At 37.7% G+C, this 16127-nt stretch overlaps 1 protein-coding gene across 1 annotated transcript in view; it reads right to left on the bottom strand.

Annotated features, from left to right (window-relative positions):
- Abca13 (ATP binding cassette subfamily A member 13) overlaps positions 1–16127 on the bottom strand; it is a 402123-nt gene that overhangs the window by 155863 nt on the left and 230133 nt on the right. The window contains exons 46-48 of the mRNA XM_042684933.1: positions 15108–15220; positions 13113–13200; positions 3163–3271 (exon numbers count right to left, since the gene is read on the bottom strand). Coding sequence (XP_042540867.1) covers positions 3163–3271; positions 13113–13200; positions 15108–15220 — 310 coding nt within the window. The remainder of the gene's footprint in view (positions 1–3162; positions 3272–13112; positions 13201–15107; positions 15221–16127) is intronic.

Below are 16127 nucleotides of genomic sequence, written 5' to 3'. Positions count from 1 at the left end.
TTCATGGAACAGTGAAGATTTGTTACCAGCAAAAGTTAGACACCAGTCATGGCTCACTCCAGAGCCAAATTTACTCACAGCTAGAACTGTTAGTTAATATTTTTAATATCAGCTTTCTAATCAGTAAAGAAGGCAAACATTGCTTAGCTTACAAAAATTGAGATAAAAATTAAAAATTAGGGTACTTTACCTAATGAATACTAATGAATACATACTGTATTTCATAAACTAGGGTATTTTATTTAATGAATACTAATGAATATATTGTATATTTCATAAACTTATTTTGTCTCTAGTACATCTGACTTAAAACTTGTTTGGTAATTTTCTTAGCCATACATATTTTAATGGTTTATGCTACTCATTATTAGTAAAATTACTAGAGTAACACAGAATAAATTTATTTTATTAAAAACATGATAGTAAGCTCAGTGTTGGTGGCTCACATCTATAATTCTAGCTACTCAGGAGGCTGATGTCTAAGGATTGTGGTTTGAAGCCAACTCAGGCAGTAAACTCCATAAACTATTATCTCTAATAAAACTACCAAAAAAGCCAGAAGTACAGAGAGGCTTGAGCAAAAGAAGTTCAGGGACAGTGCTCAATTCCTGAGTTCAAACTCCAGCAACAGCACCACACCAAAAACAAAAACAAACTTGATAGCAGACTAAGGGTATAGATTAGCTATATAATGACTATTATATACAGAAGCTTTGAGTTTAATCCCCAACATCACACACACACACACACACACACACACACACACACACACACACACACACACACACACACACATACACACACACACACACACATACTAGGGAAATGAAAACTAATGGGAAAAACTGAGTAAGTTTGAAGGAAGGTGAAAGCATATTACAATAATTACTTAGCATTAATTTACATGTTAATTAATGTTTCAATAAATATAGTTTGCAAATAAATTATGATGGATATATTTTGTGATGCTTTACACTACCTAGGTTTTTTCTGTCTTATTTTAAAAGAACTGAGTTAAATTGACAAATTATAACTTACTCACTCAACTAAAGCAAATGAACACTCCTTTAAACCAATAATTAACTCTCCATTCCAGAAAAGGACCAAAGTCTTTTACCAAACTAAGAAAGCATAAGTCATCAATAGTGATCAAGTGACAAGTTGAAGACCCAGCATAAATCAAATTACAGTATTCACCTTCTCAATAGTGACAGTACTAAAGTGGTCTCTATTCTCTACTGCAAAATAATATCAATACTATCCTTTAAAAAATTTATGAGCCAGGTGTCTATGGCTCACACCTGTAATTCTAGCTACTCAGGAGGCTGAGATCTAAGGATCACAGTTCAAAGCCAGCCCAGACAGAAAAGTACCTGTGAGACTCTTATCTCCAATTAACCACTGGAAGTAGCACTGTGACTCAAATAGTAGAGCACTAACCTTGAACATCAAGACGCTCAAGGACAGCACCCAGGCTCTGAGTTCAAGCCCCTCAATGGACAAAAATAAAGTCAAGTTATGGGCTAGAGACATCGGTCTCACGGTAGAGATTGCTTGCTCAGCAAGCATGAGGCCCTAAGTTCAATTCCTAATACCACCAATAGCTAATTTATTCTTGCTTTTGTAAGAGAGTAGAGTCATAAAATAATTTTAGGAAAGAATTCTCAAGTCATCTTTTTTGGGCTTTTTTCTTTTTCTTGCTGGTTCTGGGACTTGAACTCAGGCTCTTGGCTCTGTCCTTTCCCTTTTTTGCTCAAGGCTTGTACTCTACTAGTTGAGCCATAAACTGTACTTCCAGCTTTGTTTGGGGGGAATGAATAATTGAAAGAGATTCACAGATTTTTTTTCCTCTCAGGATGGCTTCAAATCAAGATCCTTAGATGTCAGCCTCCTGAGTACTGAGGATTACAAGTATGACCCACCAGTGCCAGGCTTTGACTTACCTTTTGTTCTATCCTTTAAATATTTTTTATAATCTTTAAATAGTTGTGAAAAGGAATTTCCATTCACCAAAGCAGTTTATAACTCCAGTATATCTTGATAAATGTCCCCCTGCTCAACATTCTCCCCCTCCCAACATACCCTTTCCTTTGCTTATCTAAATTTAAGTTATATAGTGACCATTTTGCCTTTTAATAAAGCAGTTTATGTGTACAGTGCATCTTGATCTATGTCACAACTTCAACATCTTCATCCTCCTTCTGCCCACCCCTGCCCTTCTGTTTTCCAGTTCTGTGGTCTATACAATGAATTCTTGCCTGCACTCTCCACATTTCCATCTTCTTTCTTCTATTTTTCTCCCCCTTGGCCCAACTCCTACCCTCTTGCAAGTGCTCAGTTCCTGATACTTATTTCGTTGGGCTTTGATTTCATCTTTTTTAAAATCATTATACTACGTGTGCTCTCCATAGAGTCTATTACACTTCAGTTAATTCATTTACTACCCCTTGCTTACCACCAAGTGTGGTAAGATTTATAGGCACATTCTAGCTACCATAAAATAAAAAGAAACAGGCAACCTATGTTTCTCTGGGTCTGGATTACTTCGCTTAATATAATTCTTTTTCCAAATCTTTCCATTGTCTTATGGATAAAATAATATTATTTCTGATGGATGTGTAGAAGTACATTGTGTATATATACCACATTTCTTTGTTCCATTTATCCATTCAGGGGTATCTGGGCTGATTCCCTATCTTGGCTGTGATAAATAATGCTGCAATGAGCATAGCTGTGCTGGTAGATTTTGTGTGGCCTTGCTTGTGCTCTATTAGATAAATTTTGCTGGATCACAGGGTGGCTCTGTTTAGTTTTTTGAGGAACCTCCATAGTGCTTTCCAGAGTGGTTGAACAAACTTACATTCCCATTAACGGAGTAATAGAGCTCTCTTTTATAAATGAGGCCAAGGTTTCGAGGAAGCTAGATATTTAATGACACACATGTAAAGACAGAACCTTTGACTTTGTAAATCTTTATACATGATTGGCTGCTAATAGAAATATTCCCATTGCGCTTTTCTTTCCTATAAAAACCTTTCTGTTTCTTTTACTTTAAAATATATTGTTCTTTTCAGTATTTTCACAATAAAAAAAATCTTCACTAAAAGAAATATTGTTCTTTGGAAGTAATCAGTTACAATGCATAAAAAAATCAAATATTACCGTATTGTCTCCAGTCCACAGCAGGGGGTAAATGTCGCCACAGAATAAGGTTGTTTAGATGATTTAAGTAGGAAGGTAAGGCGTGGAAACCCTTCTGATTATACCACACCTACAAAAGAAAAACAATTTAATGGATCTCATAAAATTAGTGCCTAAGTCTATTCTAGGGCTTGAATGCATGTGTCAATTAACTTCAACTACACCGGGCTGTGGGACCCACAACAAAGTTTCTTCATGCTGGCCAGTGAACCGTCAACTCCAGTCTGCTGATTTTATATTTGTCTCAAGCATATAATTTACAGCTAAAAATAGATGAATTTTCCCCCCAGAACAAATGTGAATGTTGCTTTATAATTATAGTCTTAGGGGAAAAGAGAACCAAAGTCCATTTATTTTTTTTCTTTCTCTGTTGGTAAGCTAATGAAATTTGACCTGCAAATTAAAATTGTGGAAGATGATCAGAAAAAATGATTACTTTCAAATTAATGACTGAATGTGGAACATTATTTCTCAAAATAAATTGAGTTGAACATTTGCTGAACATAGAGAAAAAAGTTGCATGCCTATTGGATTAAAAAAAAAAGCGGAGGAAAACCAAAAAAATGTAATTGACTTCAGATAAAAAGTATCATAAAATACCCATCAAACCATCACTATCTATATTTCAAAATCTGTGTTTTAATGAAAAAAATATTCTCAATCTAGAAAGCTGGTAAGAAATATAATAAGTCAACTAGTGCCTTTGAGTCTTCTATCATTTGACTGTGGAGCTCATTTCTTTAGACAATGCTGACTTTTGCAACCTGAAGAATTATAGTTTTCCCACAAAAAGTTTACCCCCAGAGAAACCTGTTGGAATTTTTATGGACATTTATGCAAAATGACAGCCAGACTTAAGAGTAAAGTGAGTTCCAACTCATTATACATTAAGCAGTTGTTTTGAAACCAACGTGTGTGTGTATGGTACCTGTAGTGTTCATGAAAACAGCTAAGTAATCAAGTGGAGCTACAAAGCAGAAACAAAGCCCTGCTATACAACAGAGTATTCCCCTTTTCAGCCCACTTCATGAAATGCTTTAGAAAACAGAACTCATGCCCATTTCTTTCAACATCCTAGACACCCTTTTTGAAATATTCATTTACATTCATAGAATAAACCTTGCTATCATTTCTTAAGCTCCAAGAAGAAATGCAGTTTGAGACATACTAATCATGGAATACCGAATGTTCTGTGTCTAAGGCTATACCTAAACAGAGTGACATAGTGGGGCCCAATCCTTCCCTGACAAACTATGTAATGTACCTTAAGCCCGTAATTCTGAAAAGCAGATCGAAGCATGAGTTCTTTGATTGAAAAATCAGCACTGAATTGGAGCAGTTAAAATCACATCTTGGAAGGATGTCCTCCTTTTTCACTCAACTCAGAACTTTCTGTGCAGCTCTGTATTCACACACACACACAGACACACACAAACACACACACAAACACACACCACACACACACATACACACACAAACACACACACAAACACATACACACACACACACACATCTGCGTAACTCTCAAATCACCTTTTGTTGCAACCTCATATATCCAGAAATGAGGGAAACTTAGGATTCTGTTAAAGTCAAGGAAGACTACTATAGGAAAAATCCTGGGGCTGGGAAGGTGGCTCAGTGGTAGAGCGCTTGCCTTGCATGCATGAGGCCTTGGGTTCAATTCCTCAGCACCACATAAGCAGAAAAAGCCGGAAGTGGCGCTGACGCTCAAGTGGTAGAGTGCTAGCCTTGAGCTGAAGAGGACAGTGCCCAGGCCCAGAGTTCAAGCCCCACGACTGACAAAAAAAAAAAGCCCAGTCATTGAATGTGGATACAGGAAGCTCCCATTAATCCTTGTCTATAACCTTCCTTCCCATTATGTCTTGATTACCTTAACTCAAAAGAAAAAATAGATGGGATAATAGTCTTCCCCTTGGATTAGGAGCTTTCACATTTTGATTTGGTTTATTGGCTTATTTTAAAATCAGGTGATTTTTTTCATCTTAAAAAGGCCATGAAGCAATGGTATAGAAATCAAGGAGAGGTTCTTTGAAAGAGTGGACCCTAGAAGTCAGAGGACCCTGCAAAGACTTCCTGGCTCCCCGTCCCTAAACTCTGAGTCTTCTTGATCACTTAATGACCCCCATTTTTTACAATTTCTAAACCCATGCCCTTTGCCAAGTGACTTGCTTAGCCAGCCATTTTAACTATGAACCCAACAGCATGTCTTGCATTGGCTTATAGACTATTATACTAAGATTGGAAAGATTATATCTATTCCTGAAATCATTCCTGGACTCCAACACAACCAAAGGGGAATAGCTTAGCTGACCTGATGACACAGGGGGAAAGCCAAGACCTTCTACACATTCACACATTACAGCCAATTCTTATAACCTTATGTGCCCTTGGTATTCATCTTACACATGAGTTAGGCCTTTTAGTACCAGACAGAAGCAGGGTATCATCACCTAGGATAACTTCCAATTCTCCACCTCCTACTAGTTCTTCAACATGGTAGAAGACTATGGTGACCATATCCTAGTGGAACAAATCAACCAGCTATAGCCTACTTGACAGACCCTGCTGGCACTCATCCCTATCCCCTGCAGACTGTGCAGACATGCGTTGGTGGTCACCTCTCTGTTACACAGTGTCCTGAAACTTGTACCTGCTTGTGTAAGAAGTGATTTATAACCACTTTGACAAAAATTAGTGACTATTTGCTTAGATCTTCAAATTAATAAAAAGCAAGAGAAAAGCTCTCAGTGTCTGCTTTGTTTAACACCATTTTCTTCTGAAGTTTCTTTGCAATTACTGCAGAATACAGGAGGAATGACTGATAAATTCCATCTACTGAAACCACCCCTTAGGAACAATAGAGTCCTCTAGAAAGCAGTATGGAAATTCCGCAAAAAATTAAATATAAAAATATTCTATGATCCAGCAGTTCCACTCCTGGGCTTCTACCCAAAAGATTACAAACCAGGCTACCGTAAAGCCACCAGAAAAACCATGTTTATTCCAGCACTACTCAGCATAGCTAAGTATGGAATCAGCCCAGATACCCCTCAATGGATATAGGGATCCAGAAAATGCAGTATACATACACAATGGAATTTTACTCATCCATTAGAATGTATCATATGTAAAGAAGTAGAAAGACCCTGGAAGAAATTTTGTTAAGTGAAGTAAGTCTGGCCCAGAGAGACAAAAAAGATCTATGTTTTCTTCTCTTTGTGGAAGCTTACAAACTTATAAGTAAATACATTGGTTGGTATGTTTACTGAAATAAGCTACATTCAAGGGAGATTCCAAATAGTATATTCCTTAGAAACTCAAAATCAAAGTTTAGCAAAGTAAAACACCAGGAAGTTAATGTTCAAAAGGGGTATGGTGTTGTCAAGGGGATAGGAATGAATGAAGAGGAGTAGTGGGGGGAAATGCAGTCAAGAATCCAATGTCTATCCTACAAAATTAAAAGTGAGGGAAGGGGTGGGATGGGTGGAAATGTTGAAAGAGGTGATCTTGATCAAGATATACTGTATTCATAAACTCCTTTGTTAAATGGCAGCTCCTTTCTACAACTACCTAAAGATAATAATAAACATGAAATAAAATTTTTAATTAATTAAAACAATTGTGTCTCCTCCAGCAAACCAATGATGATAATGTTAAAAAAAACTTCTCTGGAATACCCCAAAAGAGGACCAAAATAATGAACAAGCAATAATTACGCATACCTTCCTTTCTTTGACCCATTTCTGTGTCTAGTTATACCTATATCTCATGTCTGTACCCTAATGATCAGAGGAAAGGATAACAACCTTTTTACATATCTGCCCATGCTATATGACAAATTTCTATCTCTGTGTTTTACCATTGGTTGTTCCTTTCTTGGGGTAGGAGGAATGACAGGTCTGACATATTAAAACCCTGGAGTTTAGACCTGGGATATAAAACCTCTGATTTCATTTGCTTTAAACCCACCAATTAAAACTCCCCACAGGAACTTTATTGAGATAATAAGCACCCAATAAAGATCTGTAAGAAGAAAATTTTTATTTGCATTCTGGGTCTTCCCTGATCATTGAAAGTATACACTCCAGTGCTAAGATCCTAAATTAAAACACTCACCATTATTCTAACTAACGCCAAAATCCAGTCAAATTAGCACAGTAGACCCTTATTATCTGTGGGAATATTTCCAAGGAAATTACTATTGAGAAAAACTATGACTGCTCAGGATGCATAAAGTTCATTACTATTCTGCTTGATTCATTTCTCCTATAAAGCCATACAAGTTTGGCTAAAGACATGCTGCCTTTCAACAAATCTAACATTGTCCACTTATCACTTAAGCATATTGACTTTTACTTTGCTTTGGGGGCACCGTATATTTGAGGGAAGCATATTTTCACAAAATTAAGGGCAGAAAAGCAGCTAGCAGATCACACAATGGATTAAGAAAAATGACAATTATTTGGGATTGACTGGCATACATCCTCCAAATCAACTGAGCTGCATAAAGCATGCACAAGAATTTTAAATGTTATGCTTTTAAGAATTTTTTTATCTTTATTTCTTTTTTACTTATTGAATTTTGACTGCATTTAGTCAAAACCACATATAACTCCAGGAATAAGGCAGCCTTGCTGTTTGTGCTCATTCCTGACCATGATCAGCCCAGCCTGGCCCTACAGTAGTAGCAGAAGCTCTCAGACTCATTGAGATCTCTGAGACTGGTAGTTCTTGTTGAATAGATACATTGAAGTAGTAAGTAACTGACCCAATAACTTATACTTGGAGAAGCTATTAGGGTAGCAACACCTGAAAATAGATGGCATTTGTTTTAAGATCAGCCAGTAGGTAACCAAAAATACTTAAGAGAAGTTTGGAAATAGATGAGAAATCCTGCAGGTATGTTGGGAAAAGAAGCATGAAAACTGCTAAAGATAATGATGGAATGCTGGTCCATCTTTCACACAGTCAAAGACTTGATCAAAGTGTCATCTGAACTACCCTTGAAGACAGAAGTTAGAAATTATGCCCAGTAAACCTGGGTTACAGACATGTTGAAAGACAGAGCTTCAGAATAAACATGAAAGGTGAGGCTGTGAAAACTTTGTTAAGATCCCCAGAAAGAATGATGGAGAGAGACAAAAGGGTCTGGAATGTAATTGGCATTGCTCACTGTGCTTGACCTTTTCCTAGTCCCAATAATTAATTTTAGAGAGTAGCTTGACTCAACAAAAGCCATTAAGTGGTTTGTGGGCCTTAACTACATGAATAGACAGACAGCCCAGAATCATCTGCAGACAGGCTCATCAAGGAAATCCCATCAGATAAGCAGAATGTACAAAGAATGGGCTCCCACGCCCAGCTTTCAAAAGGCCACAGAGAATCTGTACAATGGTGTGCAACCATGGAGGGTGATGGGAAGGAAGTTTTTGGCAACAACTGGCAATGACAATCTGTGAAACATTCTCAGGCCCAGCCAAGGAGCATTCCCACAAGCATGTGTCATTGTGAAGCACAGCCCACAGCAGCACAGCCCAACACTCATGGACTAACTGCATATGTAGCATTGATGCTACTGACATATGTGGCTGACGACACAATTATTTTGGTAATACAGAATGGTGCCACTGAGCTAAGTGCATCTGACCATATAAAATAATATTTATCTAAATGAACTCCAGGAAATGGAAACAAAGGTTTTTTTTTCCTTTGTTGCTGTTTTTGTTTTCATTTCCTTTTGTCTTGTTTGTTTATATGTCTTAGGAAGGTAAGGGGGCACAGATATAGTGGGACAAAGGGTAAACAAATGCAAGAGTGGTACTCATTAGACTTTATGTTAAAAATGAACTATACAACTTGTGAGTGAGGGCAGGAGGGAAAAACTAGAAGAGAATGAGGGAAGGGGTTACGTTGTTCAAAAAGAAATGTACCCTTTATCTGACTTATGTAACCATACCCCCTCTGTACATCACTGTTAAAATAACAATAAATAAATTTTAAAAAAGAAAATATGGCATATACACACAGTGGTATTTTACTTATCCATTAGAAAGAATAATATGGCATCATTTGCAAATCAATGAAAGAACCTCAAAAATTATGTGAAGTTAGTTAGGCCAGAGGGACAAGGCTAATGTGTTTTCTTTCATATGTAGAAACTAGAATTAGTTTCTAATATAAAATTAAATACTTTAGGTGGTATCCAGTGTGCACAAAGGTGTTAACTGACATATGGTAGATTCTGGGAGAACTCAACATAATTCCTTCGAAAAGGTAAATCAAAAGTCAGTAAGATAATTATCAGGAAATGGGTATTTGAGAGGGGTGGGAAAGGGCCAAGGGGGTAGACAAATGAAGAGAAAGGAGCAGGGACAATGTGGTAAAAAAAAAATTTAATGCAAATCCTACAAAATTAAGGAAAGTTAGAAAAAAGGTGGTTTGGGAGGGGTGAGTGAGAGTATTGAAAGGAATACCATTGAAGAAGATGTAATGTATCCATAAAGAGCTTTGCTGATTGGCAAGTCCATTGTAGAGCTACTGAAAGATAATAAAATAGCTTTTAAAAGAGGAACGAAGTAGCAGTAATAAAAGAAAGTCACTTAGGAGAGCCTCACAGAATAGAATAAGAGAATATTACTTAATAGAATATTACAAAAGAAGAGAGGCAATATATCTGGCCTTCTTATTGGACATGTGTATGCTTTAAAGGGAATGTTGATTAAATAAATATAAGCTAAACATTCAAGGTGTGCGAATGAATGAAACAAGACAGAAAAGTTCCTTAAGAGACATTTAATGATATAATGAACATGCATTATGCATATTTGTATGCAAATACCTAATTTTTCCTAGACCATATCTACGAAAATCTTGTCTTCTGTTCTGAATGTAGCCTAAAGTTTGGAGGCAAGTCTGGTCATTACTGTTTGTGAAAAGTTAGTGCATTTATTTGATAGGACATCAGCCACCAATAGCCTTCAGTGGGAGTTATACATTACAGACAGATGACACACAACTCAATACGGTATCCTGTCGGACTCCTGGGCTTCCTGGAGAGAATGACTCCCCCAAAGGACCAGTTACACAACTCACTTTTGCATGTTGCAAAGAACATGTCAAGTAACATAAAAATTCCAGAAACCATCAATTAAACATGTCCATGAAAAGAAAAATGTAAACAAAGACAGAAAACAAGAAGAGTCAGGTCAACACATGAACCCCTGACCATTTCATCACTGAAGAGGAAGTCTATGTCACAGACATCTAAAAGCAAGGAGACAACTGTCTACAATACATAGTCAGGGCTGGGGCTTGGATACATTTTTTTTTAATGTCCAAATGTAAGAAAGTGAGTCCTACAAAAGAAGTGTGTTTTAAGAGACTACATAATACGTTTCAATGTATGCCAACAAATGTATTTCAAGTCATTTTTCTATCAACAAACAAATGATATTTTTATATAGAGCTATGAAATCTTCTCCTTTAAAGAAAGGAAAAGAAATTTGAACAAACCTCAATTGAAAAAAGGATTTCTGAAAATCCACACTAGGATTTAGCATTTTCTTCAGGGATTATATTGCAAAGTCTGACTGCTAAAATTATCTTCAGGGATTACATTGCTAAGATGTCCTTCAGGGATTTTGTGGTGAAGTTATTGTAAGAAATCTTCTGTTCCATTAAGAAGCCCTCCACATGCCCTAGTCCTTATCCTAATTAGCTTTTCCAGGTTTGTGGGAACCATGAATGTCCCCGTTACAGAATAGAGAAGGCAACTTTCTGGGATCATGCCTTCTTTGTTTCATTAATTCTGGGATTAAGTTATGAATAGACAGGACAGCCCACTCTACAGAGACAAGGAACTTGTAGTCATTTAATGCTAACCTCCTGACATAAACTCACACTCACTTTTCCACATTTGATTTACCTTCCTCCCACAACCTATTCATTCCTTTTCTCTCTTGGTCAAGCATCAGACTAGCTTCTAATCCTAGGGCTGAAAACTTCAATTCTTTCATCTTTTCCCATCTTAAGGTTAAGCTGACATTTTCCCCATAACTGACAAAAAAATAGATGTATTCTCATTTGCTTTAAGCCTATTAAGTGTAGTCTCATTTTTAACTAATAGTAATAATCTATTCATCTTGCTTCTAGATATCTAAAGGAAAATAATACATTTTTCTCTTTCAAAAGAAGGTTTAAATACAATCTTTTATTATTTTGGGGGGGGGGTCTGGTTGTGGGGCCTGAACTCTGGGCCTGGGCGCTGTCCCTCAGCTCTTCAGCTCAAAGCTAGTGCTCTACCACTTGAGCCACAACGCCACTTCCGGATTTTTTCTTTTTGCTTATGTGGTGCAGAGGAATGGAACCCAGGGCTTCAGGCCTGCAAGGCAAGTGCTCTACCACTGAGCCACCTTCCCAGCCCCAAAATCATTTATTATTAATTCTCAGGAGCATATACTGGGAGTTGATCTGCCCACCACAAAATGTATTTCAAAAATGTATTTCAAAAATGTATTTAGATTTTCAAAGAAAGGTTGGACAAATGGGATTGCATGAAGTTGCAGAGCTTCTGCATGGCAAAGGACATAGCTAGCAAGATCAATAGCAAGCCCACGGATTGGGAGAAGATCTTCACTAGCCATACAAACAGACAAGGATCTCATATCTAAAATATACTTGGAACTCAAAAAATTAAATCCCCCAACAACAAATCCTCAAAGAAACAACTGCCCAATTAATAAGTGGGCTAAAGACTTAAAGAGAAACTTCTCTGAAGAAGAAAGAAGGATGGCCAATAGACACATGAAGAAATGCTCAACCTCCCTAGTCATAAAAGAAATGCAAATCAAAGCAACATTGAGATACCACCTCACTCCAGTTACAATGGCAAAAATCAAGAACTCTAACAACAACAGATGCTGGAGGGGATGTGGACAGAAGGGAACCTTACTTCATTGTTGGTGGGAATGTAAACTTGTTCAACCACTTTGGAAAGCAGTATGGAGGTTCCTCAAAAGACTTCACATAGAGCTCCCCTATGATCCAGCAATCCCACTTTGGGGCATTTACCCAAATGTTTATAAACAAGAACACACTAAAGCTACCAGCACAACTATGTTTATTGCAGCATTATTTACCATAGCTAAGATATGGAACCAACCCAGATGCCCCTCAGTAGATGAATGGATCAAGAAAATGTGGTGTATATATACACAATGGAATTCTATGCCTCTACCAGAAAGAATGACATTGCCCCATTTGTTAGGAAATGGAAAGGCTTGGAAAAAATTATATTAACTGAAGTAAGCCAGGCCCAAAGAAACATAGGTTCCATGGTTTCGCTTATTTGCAGTATCTAGTATATGTATGAGTCAAGCAGAAAAGGCCAGATAAGGTGATGTTAGGAAAATGAACCCTTAGATATGTATTTAAATGTTTTTTTTTCTTTCATGCATTTGTTTCTAACACATTTATAAGATTATTTCTTTGTTGCTTTGTATGTCCCTCCCCCACAGTATAACCCCTGCTTTCTGTATTTGATGTCGGTATAATTTGTGGAGGGGAAGGGGAAAAACAAGTCGTTTAAATAAGGATACAGGTGGACCCATTGCAACAATGAGAAGTACAAGTTGTCATGTTGAAAACAAACTTTACAACTTTGGTGGAGGGGGGAGGATTGGGATTGGGGGCAGGAGGAAGCTGGGAAGGAATGTGAAGGGTAAACAAAGGAGGAGGCTGCAATGTTTGATAAGAAATGTACTCATCTTGCCCATGTAATTGTAACCCCTCTGTACAGTATGTTCACAATTTTAAAAAATGTATTTAGATCTTTGTTTTCCCTAAATATTTTCTAGAAGAAGAATGGAGGGGGGGATAAAGAATAGTATCACCTTTGCCAGAGTTCTTGGTTTTAATGTATTTGTACTTGAGTCTTGAACTTCATTAAGGACCCCCACTCCAAAAGACCAACCTCCAAGCCTAGAAACAGGAAATGAGGTGTTAGTGCTCCAATTAAAGTACACCAGAACTTCTACTCCGCTCATTTCATTCCCAACCACAATTAGTCATACAGATGGTACCCCACTGAGCATCTGTGGTCTGTGTCATGTCCTATGTATGACAAAAGCGGACTGGCTCTGGAGGTCAGTGTGCTAGAAAAGCACTGCTTATGGAGAAGAACTGGTAATACTAAGGACTGAACTTCTCCTAACTTACTATCAGGATAAGAAATGCATAGAGTTTAAGAACATGGTTGAGACCATCAGTACTCTATTTAAATTCATGGGTATGTCCTCTACAAACCCATCATTCAGGAATCACTAGTCCATCATGATCTTGCAGGCCCCGCCCTCCCCCAGGTTTGTCCACCCTCCTCTGCTCCTTTCCTCTCCACTCACATCTTGCTTGGTTCAGGAAGGTATCAGAGAACTACAGTTGAGTAAGATACTCCATTTCCTTTGAATTCTCCCAGTATACTATGTTCCCATCCATTGCATTAGTTACCACACTGGGTTTTAATCAACCTGTAGTTTATCTTTTGTGCAGCTCTGTAAGATTTTCCTGGGTGGGATGATAACTTTTATCTCCATCTCTCCATAAGCTGTATAGTATCTGGCACTAACCAAGCTTCAAAACATAGTTGATATTAGAAGCAATAGCAAATAATAATCTCTGTTTCCCATCTCTGGGAAAAAGGAAGCTAACAAGCAGTTTCATGTCATAACTCATGGCAAAAATGAAGGAAAGGGAATGGGGACATTTTCCCATCCAGCTCAACTGAATTCACTAATTCCTCTGACAGATGTGAATTGAATGTCCATTGTACCAAATAGAATTCTAAGTTCTGAGACTTCAAGTTCCTACCTTTGGGACACTAACCATTGAACTACCCATCAGGGTTAGGAAAGATATCAGATAGGACATTCTAGGAAATGGAGCAGCAGGCAGGTTCAGGCATAGCAACACTGAGACAAAAGCTGTCCATGGGGCTGAGAGCATGCTGACTTGGCATCATGGAAGAAGAGGCAGGTTCAGGGTGGTGAGGCGTCCCAGGCCATATAAACAACCTGCATATCTGAGACAGTGTAGTGTACTAGAGGAGGGGTGGGAAATCTGATGGGGTGGTGAATATTAGTGAGGCTCAAATGAGAACCAATCATTCCTGGCCACCTCATCTAGAGTCACTTCTTGGCCTTAAAAAAAAACACAAACAAAACTTTCCTAACATCATCTATAAGGAATTTTTCAAACCAGTTGCACCTGGGTTCTTATACTTCAGAGTGCATAGGGATTGTAAAAGCACTTGTATTTCAGTATGCTATTACCTCACCTGCTCATATTCCCTAAAGTAGTAAGCCCATTGCTGCTCCCTCGCCTCTACCATGGACAGAATCACAATTGATACAATTTCCTCCAATGTTTCAAAGACCAAAAGTCAGAAGCAAGGAATATGATTAGAACTTAGTGTAGGACTTTGGACTGTTTATGAACACTAAGGTGAGTGTTTAACTTTTAAGTTCTTGTGAACATTAGATTTCAAAACAAAATATGCTCATATCTTCCACATCTAGGGATTCAACCAAGTATTGATGGAAAATATGCAAAAAAATTACACATTTTGAATACGTACAGACAACGTGTCATGTCATTATTCCCTAAACAATATGTATAGCAGCTATTCACATTGTCTTAGTTACTAGGAGTCATCTAAGGATACAGGAGGGTATGCATGGATTCTGTGCAAATGATGTATCAGTTTACAAATGAGACTTGAGCATCTGTAGATTTGGGTGATCTCCAGAGTACTGAAACCATTGCAAAGGATACTAAGGGACAACTGTCATTCAAAGACAATAGGAAAGAACCAGAGAGAATTGTGTACATACCTGGGTTTCTCCGATGGCTGCAGCAAGTACTCCTCTACATCGAAGCCTGAGAGATTGAGCATTGTGTGGCCCAGGCAGTTGGTCAGGTAAGGAGCACTTCGATTTGTACACTTCTGCAAGTGTTTTCAAAGAGATAAAATTGAAACTTTTTTATAACTCACAAACTAGGTTACCAACAGTGCCTTAAACTAAATGTGATTTCTTCCCTCGCTTTCAATTTTTAATAAATTATCTCCAACTTCTTATGCATTCTGATTTCTAAAATCTTTTTTAAAAGTCTCCTACGTTGGAGAATTATGCCAGAATTCTACTGAGACCAGGGCTGTCAATTATATCTGAGAACTTCAAATCCTTTTCTGTCTGCAAGTTGGCACAGATTTGTAAGAACTCAAAAGGAAAATGTTTTCACTGTAATGATTGTGTGTTTGATGAAGCTGAAAGAGAGTCCGAGGGAACTAGTAGAGAGAAGATAAGCAGGAAAATTCAAAGGGGTGCGTTTCTTTCATAAGTATCTGAAGTAGAACTCAAACATATCCTGCACAGGCACACTAGAGTGCTAGTACCCAGTCTGAATGATGAAGCAACCACAAACAAAGGACAGAGATAGTGGTCTCACAATGCTGGGGGATGCAGGGTGACCTAACGTGTTCAGCCACAGAGTTCAGACTAGCTGTGCATTGTTTCCATTTTGATGAGAGGAAGACAATATATGAAAATTCATTTCCAGCATTGGAAGCTTGTTTTCTCACTTGCACAATAAAAATAGAAATGGAAATGGAAATGGAAACCAGGCTTTTGAATGCATGGATTTTGTTGGGTTCAGATAAGCATGGAAGAACTAAGCCAAGTAACATTATATGCATTTAACATGTGACTTTTTTATTGCTAAAAGGAACGAAGGGAAAGACACTAAAAGAATACCAATAGCTTTACATTACAGTCCATCCAAACTCTCACTCACGTCAAGACTCTAATCAACACTCAACTCAAAATAAATAGATAAATAACTTGACTCAAAGA

The sequence above is a fragment of the Dipodomys spectabilis genome, unplaced genomic scaffold, assembly GCF_019054845.1.
Source record: "Dipodomys spectabilis isolate Male_0828 unplaced genomic scaffold, ASM1905484v1 ptg000092l, whole genome shotgun sequence".
NCBI classification, from domain to species: Eukaryota; Metazoa; Chordata; class Mammalia; order Rodentia; family Heteromyidae; genus Dipodomys; species Dipodomys spectabilis.
This window is presented reverse-complemented; position numbering and strand designations above follow the sequence as displayed.